Raw genomic sequence first — 27,325 nt, 5'->3', positions numbered from 1 at the left:
TATGAATATTTTCAGAGTGAAATGTATTTGTTTTTACATGCGAACACGTCGCCTGTTGGCTGATTACGCCGCGCGCTGTTACCGTCATTCATTTGCGTCTACACCGCCCCACTCAATCTCGTTTATTATGAACGTGCACCGAGCTCGCAGCACTCTGCCTCTCGTTTTTTAGATTTGAATATTTCGCTTTATGCATTACCTTTACATTGTTATATAAGTCTTCCAAATTAACTCTAAAAGTAGCTTTATTTGTTTTTTGTCTTTTGTAACAGTGTTTGATATTACTGTATTATTTATGCGATTCCCATTTAAGTTGCAGGTGATCCGAGTTTCATAATGTACTGTTTGCAGAGCATACTTATCTCCCGTACAGCTTTCGCTACCGTTTTCTCACAGATCGCACAAGACATTTTTAATAATGGCACATGGGCTGGTTTCAACTTTAAGTACAAAATAAACATTATTTTACACCGGCAAAGGGTAAGTGCGTTCACTCGATTATGAATAGCGCAGTAAAAGGACATTTTTACAAAGCACTCCCCTACCCGAGCTGTGGGACCGGGTGAATATTTCTCTTGTGCCGGCAGTCATTCAGTAAAGTTGCATAAATAAATAACTCGAATTAGAACCCTTCGCGTTTCTTGCGCGCGTTGAATGCCAGCGACTCGCGGTGAATAATTCCTTACTCCCTTCGTGCTGATGTCATCTCAAAATTTAAAATGACGGTTAACGAGGTCCAATAACACATTTTTTATATTTGTGATATGTTACATTTATACGCTGCGGAATTTCCAAAATTGACTTCACCAAAAGTTGATACTGTATTTTGGGAAAAACTCATTAACCCACAAAAACAACAAAACCCTCCCGGTTTGAACTTTTACGTTGACTGCATGTAAGCTGTCGTCAGCACTTCTAGTTATTAAAAATTCTATAATTGCTTTTTCACCATTTCCTAAAGGAGTGACGGCTCAAATCAAAAACTCGATCAACTGACCAGTCAAAGTAAAGGAAATTTCAATTATTAAAATTTGGAAACTTCGATTGGAAAACGTCGTGTACAATGTAGGGTTGGCGGGCAACGTGGCCGTTTGTGCGCGTACAATTGATAGGAGCGGCGAGTCCCCCTCGTTTTGGAGCGCCGCGGCTGCCGAGCGAGCGATCGGTACATTCATTACAAAAAGCGTCACATCGCGGAACGGGCTCCGGGTTTAATAATTCCACTCATTTGGGTTCCCCCGGCGGCGGGCCAAGCGAGACAATGCGCGCCCGCCTAACGGTATCAATCAACATCAAACAGCCCCGCTCTATCTACACGACCTCGTCGAGCTGCGCTACGCAGCTAGGGTTGCAACTGGAGCATATTATCGCCTTACAAAACTGTTAAAAACAAACACATTATTCATCACGTTACCGTTACCATTCATTTCAATATAATATCCAAATTTTAAAAGTTACGTCTTAGTACACAACTTCCATTCTAAAATTAACTTCTTTGAATTAAAATAATTAAGGACGTACGAGTATGGTGCAAGAAAAGATAGCCCTACTACCACAGACTATCCAAAGGGTGTGCCTGCGGGCTGTGTGCGGATGTACTGTAGGTATACTCCCATAAATACGAAACCTCTTTGATCCGTCCCATAATGAAATCGCCTAATGCTCTAATGGACTCTAAAAGCAAACACCTACAAAACGAGCCGATACAGTATAACAACAACGTGCTACACGAGAATCTTCTTCCATTTCCTCTCAGAGTTATTGAATAGGAAATTGCTTTCATTTTTTATATGAAAACAATGGGAGTGTTGTAAATAAAATATTAACATCAAGAGTGCACGTTTTGTATGCAGGATGAAGTGTTACAATTTGGCAAAACAAGCGCCGTGCAGAGCAGAGCGGCTTGCTAAGTTTGGTAATGGAGTGTCAGGGTGTCAGTTCACAAATAGAGGCGGCTGGCAACGAGACTCGTTGCGCAGGCCACATGTGCGCGCTAATGAAGACACGACGTTTATGATTATGCTTATTCGTACCCATTAAGTTTGGATACACGCAGCGAATTCCGCACGTATCAACAGTATGAGACTCAGTAATCACCTCCAAAACACAGCCTTATACCTAACACAATTAACATTAATCAATTAATCACTTAAAAACTTTCTCAAATTCGTGTCATGCTAAAAATCTAATTTCTTAAATTCATTGACCGCTAAGAGGGCTTGATAAAACCGTTGATATTTATGTAAAAAATTAAAAATTTCATTATTCAGAAAAAACTGCGTAATTTCAGAAAAAATAATAACGCGACTGACAACTAGAACACAGCATCATTAGGTGTGGTACACGCGCTTTACTTTGTTATTTATATGACTTGCTTATACAGCCATTAGCGTTGAACTAGGCATCGTCATTTACAGTATGCTAGCAAAATACGTATTTGCTTGTGTTATTATAAAGCGAGTTTATAGTTTAAGTCTGCATTAAGGTGGGAGCTGATTAAAGAGACGAGTGGTTGTGCTGATAGCTTTTTAATACTCGGCTTGACTCATCGGGTCGGGTGGCCCCTCACTGATTGATCGTCCGTACTCAATACATTCAAATGCTAATGCTTGTTTACGACCAGCTCTCCGATACTGGTTTACTGACTTGGTGTCTTAGGCGCTGAAATTAACGTTGCCTTAGAAAGGGCCGCATATGCGAATTGCTTACCGAGTCTGGATCATGTGTGTTCGGCGTGGACGGCTGCGGAGGCCTGGGAGGGGGAGGGTAGCCCTGCAACAGATGAGTGCTATTAGTGCATTGTCCCGCAATTTCATATATTATAAATTGCCGCATTTCGCAAAACTAACGTTGTTGGAAGTAATGTCACAATTACTGTAAGTTATATTTTCATCACACTTCCTCGTAAAGTCTCATGACATGCAGGCACAGTCGACCGTAAGGTCTTAAATTATGCACACGGGCTTTTTTATTACACAATCGCCCCATGGATTTTTTCAAATCAAGATTAAGCAATAAGTTTTTATGCTCGATAAATCTAAACGTATACATTTCGCATAAACTTGAAGTATAAAAAAAACTGCAATATAACTATATTTCACTAATTTTATTTTGTAAATTCAAATTCTATATTATTAGAATTTAGTAGCAGTATTTTTAGAATTTGGATATTATTTATTTCATCTCTAATACATTGTGGCTGAATGCATATGCGTATAAAATAGTGTATAAAAGTATAACATTTTAGTTCGAGTTGCATTATCTATGAAAAAAAAAACATTATCATACACTGTACAATAATCATTAAAGCCTTCATAAGTCGACGGCTTCGGGCTACTAACAAACTCTCGTTAGTAATTTTTTATTTACCGCCCTTTATTCACAATGTACTATTATTTCAGTTTATTTGAGCTCCTGTTGGAAGTTATTTTTAAGAAGTTAATCAGACAAACGTCACGACCGGGTCGTGTTTACTACACAGCAGGTACATAATGTGTATTTACAGTGTGAACAAAAAACAGAGATAAAAGCGTTAGTAAGCGATCGATGTAACTAAATCTTAGCAGATTGGCTAGCCGGCGACTCGCTTCAGGCGTACACGACTGATCCAATAAAGTCGGTGTAACGAGCGATCATATCACATGCAAAGTACACTGTATCGTATGAACATGAACATTATTTTGTTTATCTTTAGTAGTGGTGCAAAAATTTTGGTGAACCTTAATAAATAATTGTACATTGTAGTTGGCTTGGGCTCGCGCCAGTCACATAATTACTTAGTAATTCAGGGCGGTCCCGCTTGCACTAGTGAGCGACTAATTGAAACATTCACAGGCCATGGACATATCTCGTAAGAGTACATCTCTGCCTTCAATTGGCTACTGGTGCATAAAATTGTAAGTGTGTATGTGCACATATGTCACAAGTATATGTATATACGTATTACATATTACAAGTATTGATTCAAGAATCCCACTTTTTAATAAACGGAAAAATAAAAAAGAAGAAAGACGCCACCAACTGCGATAGTAAAGCAGGGGCACAAATCGCTGCTAGGTAACTATTTACAGACTCGACTTGCTCCGAATTAAATCGCAATTTGGAACGACCGGCCGCGACAAAAAGTTCCAGAACTCACTAGGAAGTTAGTTCAAGCGCCGAAGACTACACTTTGCCACTAGAAAACCCATCCTTCCATCAGACTATTAAAACGCTCAACGGCATAAGCGTAGATGCAGAATAAATATTGTTTTATGGCTGATGAGAAATAGGCGGTATTCAGAAGAGTCACTTATAATGAGTAAATAAAATATGGCTATTATAACAGTATTTTACCAAACTGTAACATGCATATAGTGTGACATAATGTACATAACTAATTCTCTGTTATAATATGCTCTCACTGTTTACCGTCATACGGTCAAGCAAACCCCACCACTTCGCGTACTCGTGACGTAATTAATATTGTTGGAGTCGAATGAAACAACAATATTGATGGATAAGAAATCAAAACAAAACGACCCTACTCTTCCTGCTCTGGTTACAAAACAAACGGTGATGCAGGGCTCTCATACGAAATGCTGTAGGGGTGAACAGTGTACGTAATTACTATAGTTGCGAGGACCGATTGTTTCTCGCGAAACATTCGTTTCACTTAGTTCAAGCGTACACGAACGTTCTCGAAAAAAGTGCCCAAGCGTTAGTATTTTCAATTTCGCAACATTAGGCATTTGATAGCGTCAATAATCGCTAACCACTGCGACAAAAGTTCGACAATAAGTCAAATTGTACAGCGGTCCTGGCGACCACGAAAACTAACATTTTCTGTAAAAATAATTTACGTGATCGCAAGTGACAACTGACACTCTGACGACTGACCAACCCGTGGTACGAGTACTAAAATGACTTCGGCATAGCTATGATTTCATTCCTTAGAAAAATAGCCTATCAGGAATTCAGAAGATAGAAGTAGACTGTGATGTGAGTCAACAGGGGAAAATGTAGGGAGAGTGTAATTTTCTAATAGCTGAACGTAAATCCTGGCGTAATGTAATAAATTTTGAAGTAGGAGATTTGAATAAAGATACCTATATAAACATTAAATGAGTCCGTGAAGAGAAGCGCACTAGATGCGAGGAAACTTGTAGTGTTCACAATGTTACATGCTTTGTTTGTTTGCGAGTGTCGGCGACGATGTGTTTGTTGACAGCAACTTCCAAGTTAGTTTGTAGCAACTCCATGCCTCTATTCACAAGTATAAAATTGAACTAAAACTAAAGTTATTTTTAAAAAGGTTGCTTAACCAAAAGCATTCGATTTTAATTTGCCGGGAACAGATAAAAATAGCCAAGGACGATGCAGTGACTATTGCAAACAAAACACTTAAGTGTTGTTAACAACAAAAATTTATTTTCGTTTCTAGAACACAAATTACTAGAACACACGTAATTTTTCCAAAGAGTCTAGGTAAACGTTGAGACAATTTGATCTACTTTATTGTACTTAAATAAGCGTGGGTTTATGTTATGGTAAAAATGTTTACTGTTAACCGGTAGAGATATATACAAGTAAAAAATGACAAACAGAACAAAAAACATATAAAAAACATTTAAATGCATATCATATACTAAAATAGTTATAAAACCGACCAGGGTGTTTATTATCACAAAACTTAACCATGAAAGTTTAACGCCCGCCCGTAATATAAACACACTGTATACACGTACACAAGTAAATGGTATATCGGAGTAAACTGCACAAAACTTAAGTGTTATATTTAAAAATCAAGAAACCATCAAATATAAAAGTTCTGTTACTCACGACGGCTATATATCGTAGAGATATATCAACGACTTTAATTTGAATATGAACTCAGAGGAAAAGCGATACAGCGCAGCGCTTGCCTTCGCTGCTACTGGCGCAACTCTGTTTGTAAACTCATAATGAATTTCCAACTACGGGACATATATCTCTTGTTGAATGTTATTGTGCATTTGATACACACGTGGTGGTTGTGTACACGATCTACAATAAAAAATCACTTGGAAACCAATTTTCGAGTTACTTGACGCGACTCTGTGAAAAGTCACCATCTCCAGCTTTACCGAATTAGAAATAGTACAGACGCAGACGCTGGAAAGTAATAAAAACACATGTCAATGCGGGTGTGTCAAAAACATTTAATTCGAAGGTACGCAGTTCGAACCACTACATATCAAAGCAGTTATTGCCGAAAAGCAGAATAAACAAGACAAAGCTTCTGGTACAATTCAATTGTATTATTTTGCGGAGATTGCAAAAGGGAGCGCGCGGCATAATTTATCCAGCTCGGCAATTCCCGACAGCCCTGCCGCTGTGACTTCGCCGCAGGAGAGAGAATGTACGCCCCACAGTCAGCGCTTTACAGATTTCCAGCCGAGAGCGGAGTTACCACACAAAAGTTCGGAGAACCCGAAGCATTTTGCAGTTTGTTGCGAGAGCGACGCCCGTTTCGCGTTCTCTTCGTCTCCCATTTTCGCATGCTGCAGCATAAAGTCGGTCGGAACTGTAAATACCCTGCGTTTGAGAGATAAGTATGTGCAGACCTTTAATTGTAAATATAACAAGACAAAGGTTGAAACAGTCAACCTCCTCAAATGCCATCACATCAAGAAAAATAGTGTTCATAAACAAATAACATGTACACAAACAAACTACGTAACGTATAGAAGAAAATTAATGCAAAAGCGTGTCATTCAAATGACTAAACGAAAAAGTCCCCGAGGCGCACTTCAGAAAAGTCAAGCAATTAATCGCACGGCCTTTGACAAATATATTTCCTTGACAATAAAATATAGTGAGTTTTTACTGGCGATGTCGGCTTTGAGCTAGCGAGCGGGTAGAGCTGTCGCACACAACCGGCGCGCCTACTGTGGGGGAATATTAAAACGGACCGTGCCCGCCAGCCAGACCTTTATATCATGTCATTCCGTCCAGGCCCGATATCTAATATCCAGCGCCAGTGCTGCTTTCAAACAAAGTGATTGCTTGCGACATCATGATGCCTCCTATTACCTAATCTGACTATAAATAAAAAATGGGGCTTTTACTACTGCATCGATTGTCTTTCTTTAAAGCATAGCACAGCGCTTTGCACATGGCGATGTAGAGTAATTAACGTTGTTATGGTAGTACAGTCCAGTAAAATGTAATTAGTGATTCCTCATTACTGCACGCTGGCAGGGCCCCTCTGGACGTTCGTGCGTCTGCTGGCTTATGGTTATTAATAACGCCGGTCCCCCCCGTCCCCCCTATGCCGCGCGAACCCCACACTCGTCCGCGCTGCGGCACGTCTGACATTTTAATTCCGGAGCCGTGGCTATAAGTCCACTGTACGTTCTTGCCTTTTATATCGACAACACTTTTTATCGACATTTTTACTTCTCTATTTGATTGAAGTATGACAGGCCCTACTCAGGACGCCTCATATTATATCGTGCTCGATTGTAGATGAATACATTTTTAAACAATGTACACACGAACCACGCGAATTTTAAATTGCATAATAATCTGTCTGCAATTTTACAACATTATTGAAGAAATAAACACAAATCTTATGTTGTTTTTTAAACTTCTTTGACAAGTAGAAATAAACTAGCGGAGACAGAAATAAACGGTCGCTTGGGTAGAAACATCGATCGAAGTTGTAGCGCAGTGATATCGAGTCGAATAGGTAACATCACTAGCTACAAATGCTACAATGGCGGTCGGGCGAGCGCAGGTCGAGCACAACATGGCTGCCTGGTAGGCGGTTCGAGTGACAGGGACGGAACAAGCAGCTAGCGTGGCCTCCCGCTCGCACTCGCACGCAACGCTTGCATCGATCTCCACTCACTGAGCTCGCCCCCAGCACCAGAAAGGCGGAACTAACAAAATTACAAAGCGCTTTCGAGCCGCTAATCATAAAATAAGATACGACGTTTCATTTCGGCTGTACGACTCTCGAGCGATCACGATGGAATGGCCCTTGACTCTCAAAATTCTCCACTGACATCGTGGAGTATTAAGCGCGCGTCGCTTGCCACGAGTTTTGTGAACCTCAAATGGAGTTTAGATTTATGTTGCCGCGCTAGATCGCATTGATACGAGAATAAAACTTCTGTGTTCACTTCATGCTCTGCCACAGTATAGCTTTTAAAAAGATTGAGATAGTGATGATAAATAATTGAATACAAGTTCTAGAACGTATTAATGTTTTCAACTTAAATTTGAAGTTGATAAAATAACAAAAAGTATTTTATGGACATTACAGAAAAGTAGCAGTGTTGCGGCTAAAAGAAAACTTTAATGGAACGACTAACGTTTAAGGTAGCATAAATTGGAGTGGCGGGGCGTTTAGTTGGAAGTGGCGCGCGAGTAGAATCGACAGAAGACGCTCCCTCCCGGAGGGTCGGAGTGTTTTGCTCCGTCGGTTACGTGATAGCTGACTGACGTTTAATTTTTGCACCCCGCGCCGCGCTCTTTTCTCAGAACACTTTCCTGTAAGCACTGGAAGATATCACATTTGAAATGCTTCTTTTTTATATTCCCCAACTTTGTACCAGTGATAGGTAACAATTGTTTGAAATACATTTAGCGCATTTTCTTGAGAGTAACTGGAGTATTTACAGGTAAAGAAAATAAACAACATTTTTTTTAAAGTAATTCTGTCCGGACACAGTAAGTTTCCGAAGTAAATGCAAACAAACTAAAGCAAATTGTAGTGAGTTTGTGCCGTCAGTATGGTTATCAACAATGAGTTTTGACCAACATAGGGCGCTGTAGAAAACACGAAGCAACCGGCCGGAACCACGTGCAAGCCATACGACTGGAAAGCGGGAATAAAAAATATGCTAATCGTGACAAACTCAGCGTGCCAAAAACCGTATATCGAACGTTCAAACTCAAATTTTGATCGCTGCCTGCACTATGACGTATTGCTATGTCGTTCGCTTACTTTATTACAATGCGTCAATAAGATCAATTTCAAAGGCATCTTACTTAATAAAGCATGCCAAACTATTTATTAAACAAATAACGACATTGATTTATTTCCTTGTTACAGCGTTGCTCGTGATCCGATATTCCAAATTTTATGAAAGAATAGAAACAAAGTTATACTCCAAAAAGCATAATCAGGCGTTAACAACCCGCGTCATTTGACCACAACAATATTAACTTATTAATCTATGGAAATTAATATAACCAATGTAAAAAAATGTTATTCCAGCGATTCTATTATTATAGCACATAAAAACTGGCAAACAATATCAAACCAAACTTTGGATAGCAAAAGTCGTCCATTAGGACGGGTATGACCATAGACGGTTTATTGAAATAGTTATGGTCGGGAAGGTAATTTTTAAAAATTGCTAACAACGAGGGTTCCGTACATTCGGAAGCAGTTTAATGTTTAGCGATAACAGTAAAGTTCATAGCCGAAGTTCCATCTACCGAGTTTCGTGGATTACTATACTTTCCATATAGAGCGGGTTCAATTTCGCTAAAGCTATACAGATTCCTATCTACGCTCGTGCTGACGCTCTATCCAAATACAAGTGTAACAAAACATTTTAGATGAAAATATACTTCACAGTAACTGCCAGTCAGCACGCTACTTAACTTTATAGGAATGGAAATATAAAATGAATATTTATTTACCCGGTGTACAGTTAACGCATTTTCTTTAGCAACAAAATCATTCTGACCGACCCGTTTATAGAGGCTTATCTTGTGCATTCAAGAGCGAAGGTCCTTCGTACCCTTCCCTTACCCAATTACCTTATGTAGCCATCCGGTGCTACAAATATAGCGGCTAACGTTTATGTACACGCGAACTACAGCTAAAATAGACATCTTTATTTTCAAGTAGCCGTTTATCTATCTGCCGGTTCGCGGAGCTATCTTGTGGCACAAACGTATGTCGGGTGGAGCAGTCGACTCGGCCGAAATTATCGAAAATTTCCGCCACCGGCGCCGCCTTGCCGCGATATGAGCGATAAACGAAATGCAAACATGACGCCGCTTATAAAGCTTGGTATCATTTCCCTACAACTGCTCCTTTCAATCCAATACTCTTACAGCATTTTGCTCATTACACCGGCTCGGGTTAAAAATTATGCAATTATAAGAATTGAAAAACATCCTCGCATGTTCTTATTAACAGAATCGTCTAAATCGAAGCGTGTAAGTTATAAGTTAGTAAACGACGAGATACATATAATAAAATTTGCTCTAATATTTCGTGGCAACGTCGTGCATGCTGAAAACAGCTTTGAAGCTAAGGTGGCGCCGTTGACACTAATGGAGGGTGACGTAATGCACAGCTCCGACCCGGCCGTATCTAAAGGCGAGAGATAATGACTGAAGGAGACACTAACACCGTTATGATCACGTTATTACAAAATCTTCAGATACATATTATGTTACACTTTCAACAGTTACTTTGTAGACATTTCCATATCTGAAAAAGACGCAATATACGGTTAAGATTTGCTTACAATATTATGTCAATAATAAAATAGATGAATTGTATAACATTCGATGTTTGAACCTACTAATACTATATTTAGCTAAAACGACCAAATCGCTTATATGATCCGGAAGAGGCCGGAGAAACAATCAATTGAGAAATAGACACATCGGCACATTTAAGGGAATACAAAAGTGAGAATATAATAGTAACATTTATATTTAAATAAATAAAAATTAGCGCAAGTAGCAATTAAATTAACACCTTTTAACATCGTCTTAGCCTTACTAAATTCCATAGAAAAAAAAATCGAAATTAAACAAAACTTCTTTTTAGTTTTCGTAACAGACGCAGAAGCAGACACTGTTGTTAATATAATAATAAACAGTTTGTAATTCATTAAATGGAAATTTGGTTTCCGTACATTTAATGTGGGGTGGTTTCAACCTGTTTTATGGGAGCCAACATGTAGTGCAGTGAAGATGTTGTATACATGTTTGGTAGGTCTGGATTTTATTAAGTGTTTTTTTTTCGGTATTGTTTTTCTAATGGGTCTGACATGTTCAATAATGATCAAAGCCCCTAAATAAAAAAAGATTAAAAATAAAAGAAAAAGAAAATTAAATTCAACTAACATTTATGAAATTTAAAAGAACGCAAAATCAACCTCGAACCACTCGACAGCTTGTATTAATAGGAGACTAAAATAAATTTATTAAAGAAATGGCAATCGCCTAATTCTTTATTTAAAAATTAGATGTAAAATAATATATAAAATAAGTAAAATAACCGAGTTTTGAAAAAGACATTGCATTACTTTGGAGAGTTTACTAGTATTTCGCTAAATGTATCGGTCTGTGTGTATTTTGGGATAAAACGAAATGATGTTTTGTTATCGTCTTAGTCAAGAATACGATGTGTAATTCTGCATCAAACCGCAATAAATAGATAATATGAAATGTATACGGTCATTCTGAACCTTCTCCAAATTACATTACGAAACACTCAAATCAATAATGGTTGGTACCTGGTGAGGTAATGGTTGGTTAGGGTGTTGCAAGTGCGGCGCGTGCTGTCCGTCTTGCGTGGGGGACATGGGCCCAGGGGCGTTTGGCTGGGCCCCCGGGCTGGGCGCTCCCGAGGGCTGGTTTGGTGGCTGGGGCGAACCACCGCGCTCGTATCCCTGTAACAAATAACTTGCTGCAAAATGTTTGTCGGCGAAAAACCTATAAAGTTCTTGCTCAAATATATTATTAAAGTAATATAGTATCTAATATGCAAAATGCTAACTACAAACATTATTGCGTTTATTACAATATTTCAATTTTAAAACGTGGATACATCCCTCAATTTTGCGGAACAGAGACAGAAAGTCCAAAGAGAAAAGTAGAAAGACTAACTTACGACATTTTTTTGACCCGGATTTTTTTGATTCTAGAAATTTTTCAAAAATGTATATGGGATAGGTAGGTAGTATAGGTAGGCATTCGTCTGAAATTTGCAACGAGATGTTGCGTCAACTCTGTGTAGTCCCGGGTATACGTTTTAACTTTCTGACTTGACTATACGTAGGGTCGTATTCTAGAACTCTACTCAATGCTCAAGTCACACAAGTACTGGAAATACGACCCTAATGGCAGGCACTTGAGTATGATTTCGAGTGCTTGAAACCATACTCAAATCCTGAATTGAGCATTGAGTAGAGTTCTAGAATACGGCCAGTAAAGTCGAAGCGATAGTTTTAGGATCCCGGAGGAATGTCCATAAAACAACAGTATGTTCGAAATACATATAAATAATCATTCTGATACACATATTAAGTAAGATTTTTTGGCGGAACTTCCTAAATATTCCGACAAATAGGTGATTGCAACTATTCGTCGCGAACTATAGACAAATATAGTCTACCTACCTATCCCAAATAAAATCAATTTTTAATGTATTTAAATGAATTCCCGAATCCCGAAAAAATCAGGAATAAAAAATTTTTGTTGTAAGGTAGTTTCCACTTTATGTCTCTGTTCCTCGAAGTTTAGGTAAATATACTCCACCTATTCCGATCACTACTAATAAATAATACAAACAAAAGAAAAAGAAATGTTAAACACAATTGGATTTCAATTTAATACACATCGGTAGATAACATACAATGCAGTAAGTATCATGTAGGTTTGATTCTATTGTGTAAAACTCTTTTTACAATGGAGAACGATTATTGAATCACATTGTTGGTAAAATTATTATTCAACTGTAGGAACGTTTATTGATAAAAGAAAATGTTTCAAAACTTGCACATAACAAAATATTATTACGATAAAAATAAGCATTCCGTAAGTACTACAAATCCTGAAGGTGGGACAAGGTACGGTAGTTCACGGAATGAGAGTTTGTTAAACTGTTTGACTATTGCAAGTGTTTGAACGTTATTAATCGCAAGTTGCACTTCGAAGTTGTCAAGCGGTTGTTCTTTAACGAAGCTTTAACGAGAGCACTAAACGTTAGATATTACAACAACCATGTCGGAAGTTGAACGGTGAACTTCTGCAAGTCGATAGAGTAAGTGAATATAGACCAGAGGTTCCCAAACTTTTTTGTCTCGTAGACTACGTGACAATTTTTTCTGTTTTGCGAAAACACCCTGTATTTCTAAAATGGACTTTTTTTCAAATTCATCAACTTTAAATATGTTTTTAACGGCTAACACAGTACCTACTATATTCACTTTGATAAGTTTAACTGTAGAGTGAGAAACTTCAAAAACTTATTAAGTTATCTACATTTAAAACCGAATATAGCTGTTTGTTGTGAAATGTTTATTTCAAAGTAATTTATGTCTATTATAAGAAAGTATTACGTAAGTAAGTACATAGTCACTTGTGGATAGTCAAAATTTAGTTTCTCGTGGAACCCCATTAACTTCACATTGCTTTCGCTGACATGGACCTTTTATTGACGGGAGTGGACTCCTGGTGTCGATGTGGACCGCTTTAAGAATCATCGTACTAAACGCTTTACCAGCAGGTCTTTTTTTACGCATTTTTTTCCCCATCACACGAATCGTCGCCAGGGTCAGCAAGGACTGTTGTACTGCAAATAATTAAAACTGGTTTAGGGTAGCTAACACAGCTAACGAAGGACGATGACGGCGCGATCGAATAGGTAGATTCGATTAGAGTTTTGCGAATGGGGTCAGAGTCGAAATGAGAACGCTCAATTAATCACACTCGACAAAGCGCGTGTCCTTGGCCGTGACTGTGAGCTCGCGAACATGCCCACTCTAATTACCTTTTTAATGTACTCTTAAAACACTGCTCTTAAACTTTGCTGAAACGCGGTAAATAGCTACTGATCTAGCGATGTAATTCACAGAAAGCCATACAAACAATCTTATATTGAAACTGGTTTAATAACGAAAAATTAAATATTAAATTTATTTTAAAATCAAGTTTCGAGTATTATAACGAAAGCCACTTGGATTTAACCTGATATTTTATATTGTACCTTTACACACACAGAGTAAATTCGCATAAAAATGTGTTCCTATTTTTGCACAAGTATTTTAATATACTTACCATGACTATTTATTATGTTTGGAGTTCATATTTTAACCTATTTTCACTTCATGAGTAGTGCAGTGAGTTTTTACCAGCATTAAGAGCGCAGCAGTGATACACAATGCTTTCACTTATCTCGCAGTTAGCAACATTAATCTAGCGATTACCGAGGCCTACGCAACGCGCACACGGATGAAGTACTTAGTGCAAAACAATCGGACACGTGCAGAGCAGGTCGACGGCCACGGTCGGCCTTGACCGTGCATCCATTATGCACACCCGTTTACTTGCCAACGAGTGCACCGCAACACATCTATGCATCGATGTACATATAGTTGCCTGCAATAAAGAGCACGGAAAAGCACTACTAACGGATACCGCTCTGTGCCGATACAGTTTGGTACGCGATTCGCCGAGCAATGGGCTTTTATGTGGAACAACCCTCTCAATACGGTACTGCAAGAAATTTGTGTCTTCAATTTGACAATAAATTGCTTCTCTCAATCGACGAAGCGCAAGCAGAATGTAAATATAAAATCATTCCTTTACAGCGTCATGTCAAAAAACGTATGTAAATATAATGAAAATTTGAAATGTCGTAAGGAATATTTTGTCGTAATAGACAATGTTCCTTACTACAAAATATCGTTTACGACATTTCAAAAATCGATACATCGATAAAATTATTACCCTTATATCAACAGTGGAAAATTCAAATGTCCTAAGAGACAAATGTCTCTTAGGACATTTCAATTGTCGTAACGTCATTTACCCTTACGACAAAATGTCCGTTACGACATTTAAATTTCAACCATCGATATAAACAAAAGTTCGTTCGATAGCAGTCATAGTTTAATTCGACTGAATCGTTAGTTGCATGTCAACAACTGAGCGCATGTAAGGCCAGATATACTGTCCGTCCTCGACATAGATCACTGCAAACACCATAGACGGTGTTGATTGCATCAATCGCTCAATGCTTTCGCTCCGCAGCCAGTTTCCGCGTCACGTCCCAAGGCTGTAGATAAGCCTGCCCTGATATTTACATAATTCAGGTCAAGAGGAGTCATTCACGTTTCATATTTCCCCCTCTACCCACTTACTAGCGATAATTGAATAAAACGAGTTGTCATGTGTTCTCGACCTAACTACCTATTACGTATATACTGCTCTTGATAATGGAACAATTACATCCTTATGAGGTAGGTATTTAATAATGTAACGGTACCTATTACGTGTTGTTCTTTTTGTTTACACATTCGAAATATAAATGCCATTATTACGATCTTGTTATTTAACACTCATTCATTGTGAGCGTGAAAATTTTTTGTTTAGCTTTTTAACTGATGAAACCGACTCGTTACTCTTTTCCTTTCAATGCAAGTAATATCTGTTATGATTTTGCTAAAACAGCGAATGATGTATAGAACTAATACCACTATATATAGAACAATATATTCGTTCACCAAAATATCTAGCTTTCTGCTCTCTTGGAAGCCGTAATTGGGTATGCTACAGCTCATGTGCCGGCAGTGATTTGATAGTGACGGGTTAACGAGCCGTCGCCACTCCTGCCCAGAGGCTTGCTGACGTTACGCACGTGAGTCCTCTCTAGGTTCGTCAGAACTAGTGATTACTGCCGATGCTGTTGTTGCTACACCTCTGGGATTAGCCGTGAAATATATACAATTTTTAGATAACGTTTCAATAAGATTTAAATGTTTATGGACAAAGTTATATGCCTGCTACAACTTTCCAAAAATTAAATTATTAGTAACATAACAAACAGAACATTTTGGCATACAAATTCCTTATAGCAGTGCAATAACTTTGAAGGAGTTAAAAGCGGGTTGGGTGGTACGACGTCGACGACTTAAACAAAACACTTAAGAGTGCCTGAAACTACCGCTGAATAATAATTTTGTGGAACAAGTTTGGTAAAGAGAGTATAGTAGGAAATTGAGACTAATGTCTGGCATTCGAGTTCGGGCGAGTTTCAGTCGAACGTTCGCGCCAGTCGCCAACCATCCATCAAAGGAAGGCGACTGAATAGGGTGTGAGTTAACCCCCCTAGTACCCACATAAATATTGCGAGTAGGTGAGTACGAACCCTTTGACCGAGTTCTATTTACTTTCGTTTTCGCTCAGCTGACGGGGCCGCCACCCCGCCCGTACGCCTCCACTATTATTACGAGAATTAGGGAGTTATCAACGTGATACTGAATGTGCAACTTAATTATAGAGTGGGTGACGAGCCAAAGTGACGTGCGCGCGGTGGCGACCAGTTCGCCGCGATCGATAGTGCTCCACAGGCATCCACTAATTTGTATTCGAGTTCAATCAACGTGACCTGAAGCCCTCCTAAACCGGGAAACCATTTCATTTAGCTAGTTAAGTTGATCACAGCCTTTGAAGTGCAACACTTGTTTTTCACCAGTTAAATGCGAATGGGGGTGTTCCCGAGAGCACTCAAGGTTGCAACGAGTGCGGACGCGGCAGACAGGGCGTAGACGTGCATTATTAGGTGGGTGCCGGAACACCCGCGGGAGCCGGTGGGTGGCAGTGGGGTGCGTGTACGTCATCACCTGAGGCGTGCCCTTGAAACTGTCGTCGCATTCATTGCACCCGGATGCGGGCGTAACTGAGGCGAGCGTATACTCTACCCACCTACCTACCTATCACACAACTTCAAATACACACTATTTGCTACGAACGACAAGCCGGTGAGGCATGTTGTGGTCAACATGCCTCCCCGGCTTGTCGTTCGTCATATCAAATCTCCTTCTGTGTTCTGGTATGATCTTCGGCGTAATGAGGCAAATTAATTATCATAATGATCGTCTTTGTACGGAGGATTTATTCCGATATAGTTTATCTATTTAAGCACCGTTCCGCACATATTATTGCGACCAAGATAATACTACTTTATATATGGAAATGTTTCAGAGTAATTTTATGCTGTTTTGTATAAGACAGTTGTATGCTGAAAAAGAGCCAGCGAACGTCAACCCTAGTTCACATTAATTACAATATCAATATTACTCATTCGAAAGTAAAGCATTTTATATTCATGATATAACAATCGATGCACATATATTTGGTTCTGTAGTTATCGTGAATATATTAGGACATTATTAATATAAATTTAATAGAGGCAAATGCATTACGACGGCAATTAAACACTAGTTTCTACCAATAAATTAAACGAAGAAGTGAACATATTATTTTCCGCTGAATGGGTTTGTATTCAATCAAACATCTCTACTTTCTATTTTCACGAGAAACGTAATAAATAATAAAAACAGGAAAGCTAGTTCAAGTTCACGGCCATGTTGTCGAAGCCAACAAAGTTAAATGTGTCCGCTAAGGATAGGAAATGCACTTTCAAGGACATATTGACAGACATTCTTACTAATCGAAACGTACTGATTAAATCCGAAACTTCTCGGAAATTGCAGTTGCGTTGTCTAAATACATATATATTGAAAACTATCTGGTGCCGCGTAGAATAAGTACTTCGACTAGCTTATTGTACTATATTAATACTAATTTTCATTACAAACGCCAAAAATATTCAGATCCCTTGAGAAATGATTGGTTATTCATACAAACTTCCATCCCCTATTTCGGCCACTTTAAAATTTATTTTTGCGATTAAAAGTAGCCCCTGTTCTGTCTCTATACCAAAATTCATCATATTCGGTTCAGCTGTTTAGACGTTACTTTCGCATTTACAATATTAGTATGATTGTTGGGCAATATGAGTTAAACTAGATACGTAGAAGTTACGTTGAGTTAAATTAAGATAAAATAGGAATTCTAATAGGTGGTAAGTATTCATAAAATATGTTAACGCCCTTAATGTTCTTTGAACTTTTTTTAAGCTCTATTGCAAAACGACACTTTTTAGAAGAGGAGTGCAGGTAGCGTACCTACTTCAGTATCCTGAAAAGGCTTCTAGAACCATAATTTAATTTCGGTTATTCTCCAACAAGTTCAATAATTTGAAGTCAATTCTGAGATAACCACATTGGCCCGTGTTTTCAAAACGGCCTTGTTCCTCGTCGTACCGTTTCTTAACACCGATTTCTACACGAGTTTGCTCCAAGAGCCATGGTTCAAAACGTACCTCGGTCTCCGTTGCACAACGAGCTTACGTCAGCGAGCGCGCGAAGCGGCTTACGTCATTCGAGCGTATCAGCACTACACAAGCTAAGTTAGAACTTATTGATAGAGCGCTTAGGCCTGAGTTCCCCTGACAAGTCGCTAAGTAACTATGATAGAACGTTTATATTCACGTGAGTGGATGAGGCTCCGACGCGCCGCCGTCGGCTCAACGATTCTTAGAAGCGCTCGAGTCGGCTCTCTAGTTTCGGACTAGAATATGAATCGAGTAATACGACGCCGACGGAGCAAATTCTCAAGCACGTAACCGAACGCAAGCTCTGTTCAAGCAGCATTTCATGGCAACAAACATACATTTAACAGATTTTCTAATAAAGCTAATAAATTAGGCTACAGTTTTCTGGTAAACACAAAACAACAATAAATAAAACATCGATGTATTGTGATGTGCTTCAATGAACACTGCCACTCTGCTTCAACTTGGAAATGTTGTTAGATTTGGAGAACACCCAAAAAGCACGAAATAAAGAATAGAATAGAATAAAAAGTATTTATTCCTAGAATACTCAACACAGTACACATGCATTTTATAATACTCAACTGCCTCAGTAGCTGAAAGGTTACCTTGTCGGACTGCCACGCAGAGATCCCGCGTTCGATTCCCTGGCCGGAGGAAATATTTGTATGGCTTACATTTATTTCTCTCGTGAGTTTGGGCTAGGTTGAGTTACTATAGATTATAATGTAAATTAATAATAATACTGATTATGATAGTAATAATAACATGAGGATTTGAAACTAAATACATAATATAATATATGGAGCACAAAGCGTGTGTGCTGTGCTGCCAAGGAAACCGTGACCCGCTCAGCTTGTTGTCGTCACATGTGCAAGTGCCACGACGCTGGTTTTCAGCGAAAATTTTAAAATAAAAATTTTAAGAATGTGTTCGTATCCTGATTGTTTCTCCCTGCAGCTAAGCAGGAAACATCAAGTCTCGTGAGGCGGCGCAGCGTCTAATGGCTATAAATATGTGACAAATCGTTCTCCGACCACCAACTAGTGATGCTCAACTTGCATACCATAACGTAACGAACGATGATATATAACGCTTCTATTAAAAGTGATGTGGATTTCGAAAGCTCTCTTACTAACTTTATAAATAAATACAGACAAAGTACAGAAAGCAGCTTAAGTTCACCTTATTTTTAAAATTGTAATACAGGAGTAAGGACATGAAAGCATGAAGGTGTTTATTTCTAAAAAGATCAGGAGCGCAGAGTGCGCTAATGAACAAATGCCGTCGGCGGCGTCGAGGCACTACAAAATGTCCATCTACAACTTAACGTTAAAATAAATAAAAGGAGGTTTGTTAAGGAGAAAATTGGCTTCTATATCAAACCTGCATTGTTTGTTTTTCCACAACTAAAGATGTATATCAGCTTTCCGGTTTTAGGGAGGATATTTTGTATTGAGTTGATTAAAAAGTCCGTGCGGCATCAAAGTATGAACGAAAAACAAAAAAAAAAAGAGAAATATTAATCAATTATAATTGCCCATGTTAATCAACAATCTTTTGCCATTTTCGAGTAATATTAGAAATTCCACTTGTATAAAAATTTATGTCTTTACTTATAAAATACAGCTCTAAAGGTCTAAGGGTCGTATTCCAGTACACTACTCAATGCTTTAAGTCAGGATTGGAGCAGATTTGAGCATGATTTCAAGCACTGGAAATATGACCCTAATGGCAAGGACTTGAGTATCAAGTGTACTCAAGTCCTGACTTGAGCACTGAGTAGAGTTCTAGAATACGACCGTTAGTGTCTTTAGATGATATCTTCGTTATCTGTCAAAGTCATCCAATACCGAAACAAGTAAAAATCTGAAGGGACTATATTACGGGCGATTACGGTGGATGAGTAACACATCCTAATCTAACTGTAATAGTTTTGGGCGGATTTGTAAAGATGGTGTGGTTTGGCATTATCATTATGAAATACGCCACTTTTAAGATTTACCAGTCCTGGACTTTTTTCATGAATTATAAACTTAAAACTTTCTCGCCTATTCTGAAAATGCGCACTAAAATATTATTTTTAAAATACCCATAGATTAAACAACACTTTCCTTTTTGTTTAAAACTAGTGGCAAAAACTGCAACGACTTTTGGGCTAACCTATTACATAGTACAAATTAATGCCACAAACTCGGTTAAACATGAACAAACCTTAAGTATGATCAATATAACGCATTAAGGCCGAAATACGACATAAGTGGACTCAGTGGTAACCTCAAACAATATTAGTGTTTTTATGATAATAATCATAATTTTTTTGTTTGCATATAGAAGCTAAATTTAAGATAAATCGTCGGACTTTGATCTTACACGCATTTCGTTTCCTACTTACAAATATGAAACATGCGAAAATATTGGACGAGTGCAATAAAATAATTAATGCATTTTAATATAATCGTACCCGATTAACTTAGGAGTACGAGTTGGTGAGATCGTTGACCGCGTGACGTCACACATCAATCGATATCACCATGCACATCTACCTGCTTAAATAATTACAATGCTCATTATATACTTGAAATATAAATGTCTCATGAAAACTCACAGATACATAGACACATTAGGTAAAATACTAGATAAAAATCACCCATTATACCGTTTAGGTAGGTCAACCATTCTCCATATCCACCTATGCAATGTAATTTTAAGCTAGCGCACAGAAGTACACGTATAAAACGGGCAAAGCAAAAATACACTTAATAAACTTAAGTAACTTCATTTTATAACATTCTATTTTTATATAACCTTTCTTGATAGAAACGATGTGTAAAAATAAATAGAATTAATTACTTAGATGTCTTACTCGATGAATGACTTAGCGAAAGTGAGAAGAACTCGGCCGCCATCGTCGTCTGCACGCCTTGCGATGAAATTGCCTATTCAAAAATTTCCAAACAAACTAAAACTGAAAATAAAACTTTGCAATGGTAACATTTTTAACTAATATTTACATTTCGCCATCTAAAAGACTAAAATGCGATTCGAAATGTTACAAACCACACAATTACATGACCATAAAGAGGTAAATCCGTTCAATTGAAAAGCGCGTAAAACATCACTCACTAATCTTCATTAATAGACTCAACTGAATGCGCTTAACCGCTTGATTTTGAACGAACATTTTCAATTGAGTAATGTGGAAATTTCACAGGAAGTCATAATATATAAATTACGTACACTTATTGAATGTTTTTCTCTTATTTGTTCTCTGTAAAACCGAGCATGTTGGAAAATAAGTTAGCCTTTTTACCGGGAAAAATACGCAGTTGAAGCTCTTTGAACATCACAGGTCACATCTTCGTTGAACACAAATATCGTCAGAAAGTGCAATTCAAATAAAAAACTTAGCTTCAACATGATACAATATCATGAAAAGTAAATTAATAACCAGCAGCAAGCGAATGCAAAGGCGAGATAATAAGTGGGTACTCTTAGTGCATAAGAGGTAAATAAAGTGGCACAGAGCTTTCCAAGCAAAAACGTGTGAAGCGAAACGTTGTGTACGAAACTGATCATCCATTATTGATGAAATGAAGAATCTTTCAGAGAAGAAGCCAAGAAATATCAAATGTCCGCAGCCGACTAAAGGAATCGAAACTAGTTCTTCAGTGTCTAAACAGACGTTTATCAGCAAAAAAAAATGGAATGGAGACAAGTCGTGTGAACTGACAAAGTTAATTTGATATATTTGGACAGAAACGGCGGTCTAAAGTGTGGCGTAAACCTGGAGAAGCTCTTAAGGAAGTTAATATTTAGATGACAGTTAAACATGACGGGAAGATGTAGGGGAGTATCGCTTGGTCCGGAGTTCGAAATTTGGCTAGAATTGAAATCATGACAGCTGAAGGATGTATTGACACATTAAGAGTCTACACAACCTCAAATGGCTTTGGTTGATTCCGCATAACAGTGAAACTGTCGAATTGATCACTTTGGAAAAAACATATAGTATAATTGAGGATATACACTGATTAGTATAAGGTGTGAAAACACTATTATGAAAAATATTCACTATTGAAAGAAAACACAAACATACCTCGAAATTTTACAAGAAAACTGTATTCAATGGGTACTTTACACATACCTATTTTTTTTTATATCAACTGGACTGAATAGAACACGTATAGTATACGATATAAATTTTTCGAATTAATTTCATTTCGTTTGTAAAAAATAAATTCGAAAATAAAGCCGCTACCGCTCGACTGAAGCAAAATGAACCGTATTGGTACGGGCCAAATTTGAATTCGAGCTCTTAAGCGAGAATTTTGAGGAATAATTTCGTAAAGATAACGTTCAGCAAAAACGACCGGAATGAAAGGCGAAAATGGCTCCTTTTTTCAACCTAACAAAACTCCAGGAAGGTCAAAACCAGTAGCCACACTTAAACCTGATTGAAAATAGTTGCTGTTATTTGGATATAAAAGTAGATAAACCCAATGCGACTAATGACGCCCCCCTACTTAACAGAAACCGTCGGAACAAATTTATTTCAAATGCCTTCAAGGATTGATGGAGCCTTGTCGTCTTTCTAGACTCTAGCTTTTAACGTTTCTACTTTAGCAAAAGGAGGTTAAACTAAATGTAAATACTTATTCTGTGTAAGTGCTGTATGCCCATTCATTTGCCCAAATAAAATAAATTATATTAAGTACAATATTGAACATCGATACTTCTCAAGAGACACTTAAGTAGTCATAGTGTTCATGTATTAAAATACGCTTACGTTGGAAAAAAAATAAAGTGAAGCGATGGGATTTGAATATGTTAAGGGGTGTATGATGCAACTGCATAATAGTGAGATGTTAAAATGAAACCTAAAAATGTAGTCGTAGTTTGAGACACAAGAATAGAGAATATAGAGGAAACTGAACAACTTATGTAAGATGTTTTCCTGATTGACCAATTAGAAAAAAAAATCAGCTCGCCGAACAACTCTGTCGAATCTGCCAAACAAAACCTGTGGGAAATCAGAAACACTATTTTATTTCTGTAACTATTTGCCGTGAGCTTTTCAATATTTTCTTTACAAAAACTATAGAATTTATATTAATACAGAAACCATTATTGAACCAAGGTATGAAAAACCTATAAACAAAGAATTTAATAACCAAAGGCGAATATCAAACAGTCCAAACGAAAAACGCTGAGTGTAGTACTACTGTTCAAAACTGCTATACAACTCATACATAACATCTGTGTTATACTGGCCCAGGATAATAAACATTATTCCAGGCTGCAATATACATCCAAAATGTTACAAATATCATCTACAAACGAATTCGTCACAATGGGACCACATTAGGCTATCAAAGCGGACAAGAGTTTGCATACGCTTACATGCGTTTAATCAATGACGCTGTCCAATTTACTCGGCAATAACAGTCTATTTGCATAGGGCTTTCAACTAACTAACCACTCACACGAGCCATGGCCAATTTACGTTTTAGTAAATTCTGAATATATATATGAAAATGTTCCGAGAAACTAAGGCAACCACGACTGCTACACACAAATTATTGTTTATAAATAAAGATTTATAGTTATCAAGTAAGGTGTAAATGGAGAACCAAGAGTAAGATCAAAAAACATTTCTCAACATCTTACGGCATCGCTAGACTTGGCTTTAATTTTTATGTTTAACTTTTTTTTGTTAAGGAATTAATGATGTTTATAGGCTGTTGTGCAGATTGTTGCTCTGATTCGTGTGTTTTGGATACAATTCTAACTTATAAACCATTTATAATAAAGATTTATAATATATTAATGTTATAGTTGTTTAGGTTAGGAGCTAAATAATTGTATCGGGCTATGTAGCTCCATGTCAATATTGCAAAGAGTTATTTTTAAATACACGAAACCTCATAACACAAAGTACTGTAATCAAGAATTTCTTTATTTTGCTTGGCACAGCAATTAATTACTCCATAAAAATAAAATACTGCCCAAGTAATTTAGTCAATAATTTATTGCGCGGGTGTTTAAAAAGTTGCCTAAACAATTACGTCCTATACTTAGTGGCAAAAATCACGGCGGTAGCAGCGGTCTTGCGTATTGTAAAGACTTTTTCATGCAACAGAATGCGCACATAGATTTATAATATATTATGATTTACATATTCTCAAGCTCTGACTTCTAGACCGTAACCTATGACATAAGCAACACTAGAAATATGAAGAGGCATGGTTCTTATCTTCTCATTGTCAGCGTTTTACAATCTTATCGATCGTCTGTCACAAGTAAACGTCGTGTTATGTTCCTACAGTGTATTTGTAACGCCGGGGTCATATTTACACGTACATGGAATTTGTTCAATTGCTTAATTTATGTGAGTGAATAGGTACGTAACTTATGGCATTTACGTTTTTTGTGCTTGTTTATAGCATTTCGCAAGCCATAAACTCAAAAATAAACAGTTAAAATAAAACAGTTTAAAACTTTCGACTGTAAGGAGCCTTTCTTCAGTGACGAGAATAATTCACAACGTTCGACTTTAAGCTTTAAATATCTATCGTATTCCTTAGAAAAGTTTGTTTGAAGAATTCGGTAATCTTTATGGAGATCATTGGAAAACTTTATTTTAGCTAGGGTTGGTAAACAAACAAGAATTTTTACGCCAATACGAACAAGGTCATCAACCTATATAACTAATTACGTTTGTGACATACTCTGAAACCTAATGTATCAATGTATAATACATTGATACAATTTCGTATCTATTTAATACATAGTTATACTATGTGAGCGCAAAAGATGATAGCTGCCGTGTTACATCGCTCATGGGCGCCTTGAAAGGAGCCAATACGTCGACAAAGCCTGAATAGTATGTGAAATACAATGCGTCGCTTTATTGTCAAGTACCAAATCGATACTAATATATATGATACGCGCAATAAATTAAGAAGTCAGACCGTACATTTACCGCATATTATAATATAAAAAAAAAACAGTAATACTCTTCTTTATTACAGAGAAATAGACGAAAGGAGATATTAACGCTGAGGACACAGTTGAGAATGTCGTACACAGAATTGACACAATTATACGGAGCACTAAGCTCAACAAAGTTAAAGTAAATAAAACAGGGCCGCTGTCAACAGGAAAACAGAAAACAATATTGTCAGATTTTTACTTTCACTCTGCCCGAGTAGTGAAAGGGATGTGAACAAAAAGCTTTCATTGACTGAGTGGGAACACCGACACCTCAGCACGTTGCAACGTGTTTCTGGAATAGCCATATCGAAATATAGGCACAATTTCAAAGTTAATTAGATTATTAGTATAGTTAATCAAATATTAATTATCTGAACCGGAGTTTATATTATAATTGGTTTTTATAGAAATACACTAAAATTTGTTAAATAATTTAGATGATAATTGTGGCATTACTAGTAACTACTTTTTAACAATTTTGTTACTTCAACGACTTTGATCGAGATGTATTTTTATGGAGCCTTATTTACTTAGATAAAAGGTAATTACCTGGTGCGGTGAAAAGGGCGGTCGAGAATTGGGAGCTCCTGGGGGTCCCGGGGGCGGGGGATAACGCTGAGAATATGAACCTGGCGGACCATAGCCACCTCCTTGCTGCTGAGGTCCACCTGGAGCACCAGAGCCATAAGGAGGGCCACCATAGCCACGCGGAGGCTGCAACAAAAACATCATATTATATAACATACACACAAGTCCATGAAACCTAAATAATTTTGTCAAATCCTACGGAAGGAAAACCCTGTAAGGAAAGCCTGGCGCCGCCGAAAGAAAACGTAGTAACGAGTAAAGTTGAGGTAAGGAAAACACCAATCCGTCAAAATGGATTAGCTTAAAAGTTAGCATGGTGATTAAAGATACTACACCGAGTGTATTTTGCCATTTTCATGTGGATTAAAACAATTTTGGATTCAAATTATTTATTTAACATACCTCTTCAACTACAAATGCAAACAGAAGACATATTCTAACTAGTTGAATGGTAATTCGTTCTTTGTAAAGGTATTAACCCACATTAAGCCTTTAATAGAGTCCATAGAATTAGCATAAATTAAATGTAATATCAATTTGCCACCAGATAACACGTTTAATAATTGACATCCGAAATAATTCGTTATGCCAACAAAGTCGGTGGCTTCAGTTTCCAGCTTTCATTTTGTGCTCAGTGATGAAAATTCAATTATTTGTACGAAGCCGGCTACAAAGAGCTCGAGTGCCGGGGATCCCAGTTTGCTTTCATCATAAATTGAAATGATTCATTGCTCAAACTATCGTCAACGGCCGAAGACCAAGGACGCCGGGAATAGTTTGATTATAAGACGAGCTGCACGTTTGGCAATTAGAATTACATTTTTACGAACATTGGGGTGTTTTATGGAGGATTCAATGATTTATGGGGGCGGCGTTGCGGGGTACGAAGCGGGCGGAGTGCGGCGAGGGTTGCGCAGGGTTCTGACGCGGGGGCGGCGGCGTGCCATTGGCCGACTCGGCATCGATCGCGCGACGAGCTCCAAGCGGCCCGCCCGCGCCAGCCAGCCTCCACCTACGTTAATAAGTAATCATCCGACCCCGCGATACCTCAGCGAGTTTTCCGGACAGAGTTGGAGCCACTGAGACGGGCCCCGTATCTTGAGTTGGCTGGAACAAAGAGCCATCGATCGGGGCCACATCTATATTGATTTAAGCAATAATTGACTCGCGGGCAGACTCACGACCCTAGCATCGTCTCCGTTCTACATGCTCAAACCGATGAGCAATATCAAACGTATTTAATATTATTTAAATGAACAATGAAGTTGTTCAGTTTCTAAGTTTATCGGAGTATACGCTATAATGGTTTCTCCTGATCAAATGTTTCAACACAGAAACCTCACAGTTGCCGTAGTGACCTACTGCCGTAAAGAGACCCTTTTGAAGATAGTGTAAAGGGGAGACGTTATTCAGTCTTTAAGAGATTACTGAACTAGCAGGAGCGTAAGTCAGTAACACTAACGAGACAAAACCGTTTTGTAAACGATGGGATTACAGGCTTATAACGTTACAAAGTTCATGCAAACCACAATTATTACAGTCGCACCGTAGCTCGGG

At 37.9% G+C, this 27,325-nt stretch overlaps 1 protein-coding gene across 10 annotated transcripts in view; it reads right to left on the bottom strand.

Moving 5' to 3' along the window:
• Window positions 1–27,325, bottom strand: part of LOC113239525 (trithorax group protein osa) — a 95,726-nt gene that overhangs the window by 48,987 nt on the left and 19,414 nt on the right. For all 10 annotated transcript variants that reach the window (XM_026476565.1, XM_026476574.1, XM_026476572.1 and 7 more), the window contains exons 2-4: window positions 25,730–25,894; window positions 11,517–11,672; window positions 2,710–2,772 (exon numbers count right to left, since the gene is read on the bottom strand). In XM_026476565.1, the coding sequence (XP_026332350.1) occupies window positions 2,710–2,772; window positions 11,517–11,672; window positions 25,730–25,894 (384 nt within the window). The remainder of the gene's footprint in view (window positions 1–2,709; window positions 2,773–11,516; window positions 11,673–25,729; window positions 25,895–27,325) is intronic.

The sequence above is a fragment of the Hyposmocoma kahamanoa genome, unplaced genomic scaffold, assembly GCF_003589595.1.
Source record: "Hyposmocoma kahamanoa isolate Upper Pololo Valley unplaced genomic scaffold, ASM358959v1 99879, whole genome shotgun sequence".
Lineage (NCBI taxonomy): Eukaryota > Metazoa > Arthropoda > Insecta > Lepidoptera > Cosmopterigidae > Hyposmocoma > Hyposmocoma kahamanoa.
The sequence above is the reverse complement of the archived record's forward strand: the minus strand, read 5'-3'. Positions and strand labels throughout refer to the sequence as shown.